The sequence below is a fragment of the Emydura macquarii genome, unplaced genomic scaffold, assembly GCF_026122565.2.
Source record: "Emydura macquarii macquarii isolate MOO-44397 ecotype Brisbane River unplaced genomic scaffold, CSIRO-AGI_Emac_v2 contig_2768, whole genome shotgun sequence".
NCBI classification, from domain to species: domain Eukaryota; kingdom Metazoa; phylum Chordata; order Testudines; family Chelidae; genus Emydura; species Emydura macquarii.
Window position 1 is genome coordinate 49,059,078 of NW_027132905.1, and position 2,277 is coordinate 49,061,354.

Consider the following 2,277-nt stretch of genomic DNA (forward strand, 5'->3'; position numbering starts at 1 on the left):
TTTATCCCAATGTTACAGATGGAAAAACTGAGGCATAGAGAACTGAAGCAACTAACCAAGACCACCCATCAAATCAGAGTAAGATGTGGAAGTTTAACACACTTCTCCTGACTTCCAGTCCCATGCTCTGGTCACAAGATTACACTGCCTAATATCACTAATAATGTCATCAATCTAATAACACAAAATGCCTTAGACTCTGTCTCAGTCCAAAATAGTGGCATTTGGGGACTAGTTGAAATTGCTTTAAAAAAACCATGTACTGCTTTTATGATTATGGTAGTTCCATTGCCGTAGTCTGACCACCATAGCAGGATTTGTTTGTTGTTTCAATTTTACTAATGCCACAAGGTCTGCTTCTTGGACAGAATTACTCAGTGATGTTATCAAGCATTATAAAATATCTTAGCCGTTAAGTTACTGATTAACACGGATTCCTGTCTCATAAAAACGTCATTGTTGTCAGAGAGTATGACTTGCTTGAAGCCAACGGTTACTATTCAAACACACATAACCGGAATAAAGCACCATATAAAGTGAGCCACAGAATCAGCAAACACTTTAACTAAGCAAAGCAAAACGGCATCAAGATCTCGCTCCATGGAGGGATCATCTAACAAGCTATACGTTGAAAATGAATCAAGTTCTCCTGGACCATCAGGGGCAGATGTGAACAGACTGAGGTCCACCAAAGAAGAACTGGCAGTCATGGACAGACTAAGGTCTACTAAAGAAGCAGCTGCAGACAAGGACTGTCCAGGCTCCTCTTCACCATCAGCCACAGAACTGGACAATCCAGATGCCTCTAAATCATCAGCTTCAGAAATGGATTGTCCAAACTCAATTAAGCCTCTACTGAGAGTAACGGAATCTTCAGACTCCTCTAAAGAATTAGTTTCAGAAATGGACCACCGACGTTCATCCAAAGCATCAGTTGCAGATATGGACTGCCTAATCTGCTTCAATAGGTACAATATTTGCAGGATGCCTAAGCTCCTGGCATGTCAGCACACCTTCTGTGAAGTGTGCCTCAAGCTCATCCTTCAGAACGAGGACAATACCTGGATGATCATCTGCCCTCTGTGCAGAAAAGCCACAATTGTGTTTGGGGGGCTTATCCGCACCCTTCGTGATAAAGAAGATATCGTAGGCCGTTTGGAAAACCCTTGTCCAAATACTGAGATACACCTCTCTCCTGAAGGGCTGAATGGTGTCGGTGGTTATCAATCCAGCCATGTCATGATGTATGAAAACCAAGACAGTCTCAATGGCAATCAAACAGCTGTCCGAAGACTTGTTTTGCTCTTACTGTTCATGGTGATCCTGATCATCCTAGTACTCCCGTTTGTGTTCACTGGAATGATTAAATGGGTCCTCTGCTTTATGCTTATGTTGGGGTTAATCATGTCTTTATTGCTTTGCTGCAACCCTCGCTGCAGTTGCAGCTCTTTTGGGATTTCCCTTCCCTTATTCCACAAGAAAGAGAGCCACGTTGCATCCATTGCCTGAAAAGACTGGAGTGTACTCTAGAGACATGGACAAATTGCCAAATGGAAAACAATGGCTGCTCATTACAATATAGATTTTCAGGAACCACTGTTCATAGAGTAAATTCAAGACACATCCTTAATGTATCTTGGTAAGGGGTAACCACAACACAGAATATTGCTTAATTTTATCATCTGACACAGTGAAACATTTGTATTTAATATTTTTGATATGGGAGATACATTTAGTAAGGATTTTCCTTGTTTGGGTTGTTTTTTGTTTGGTTGTTTTTTGTTCTGGTGTATTGCCTTTTGAGTTGTACTGCAGAATGTTTATTACCTGAAATGACTGCCAGCTGGCTTCCTGGGAAGACCAATACAACATCTGCCAGTATGTTTCTAGATACCCTTCTTAGCTTGTGTATATTTGTTCTTGGTAGAGAATCTTGGAATAGAGAGAAAAACAACCATAAATGCAATGCTCTTGGTGGAACACTGAGTTTGTTTTTTACGTAGAGTTTTTTGGATAGCCTTGACAGAGGCTCTCCTGTGTTCTTTACCAAGCAAATGGTTCCACTTACTTGAACAAAGAGCCCTAACCTGAATATGAAATTATCACTGTTCAGTCTTATGCTTGCCCCACCTCTCTGCTCTTGGCTTTATATGAAGAAGACTAGAGTATTTGACATCTTACTGTGAGACATGTGGTTCCTTATGCAGGGATCAAAGAGTAGGAACTTGTTAATCACCTAAATATACCTTGTGGTATTTCTGTATATATACAATGTGT

General features: G+C 40.7%; 1 protein-coding gene across 1 annotated transcript; it reads left to right on the forward strand.

The window, feature by feature from the left end:
• Window positions 1-591: 591 nt before the first annotated feature.
• On the forward strand, window positions 592-2,277 carry RNF186 (ring finger protein 186). Its single transcript, XM_067566883.1, has one exon. The coding sequence runs from the start codon at window positions 601-603 to the stop codon at window positions 1,507-1,509; it is 909 nt and encodes a 302-aa protein (XP_067422984.1). The 5' UTR covers window positions 592-600; the 3' UTR covers window positions 1,510-2,277.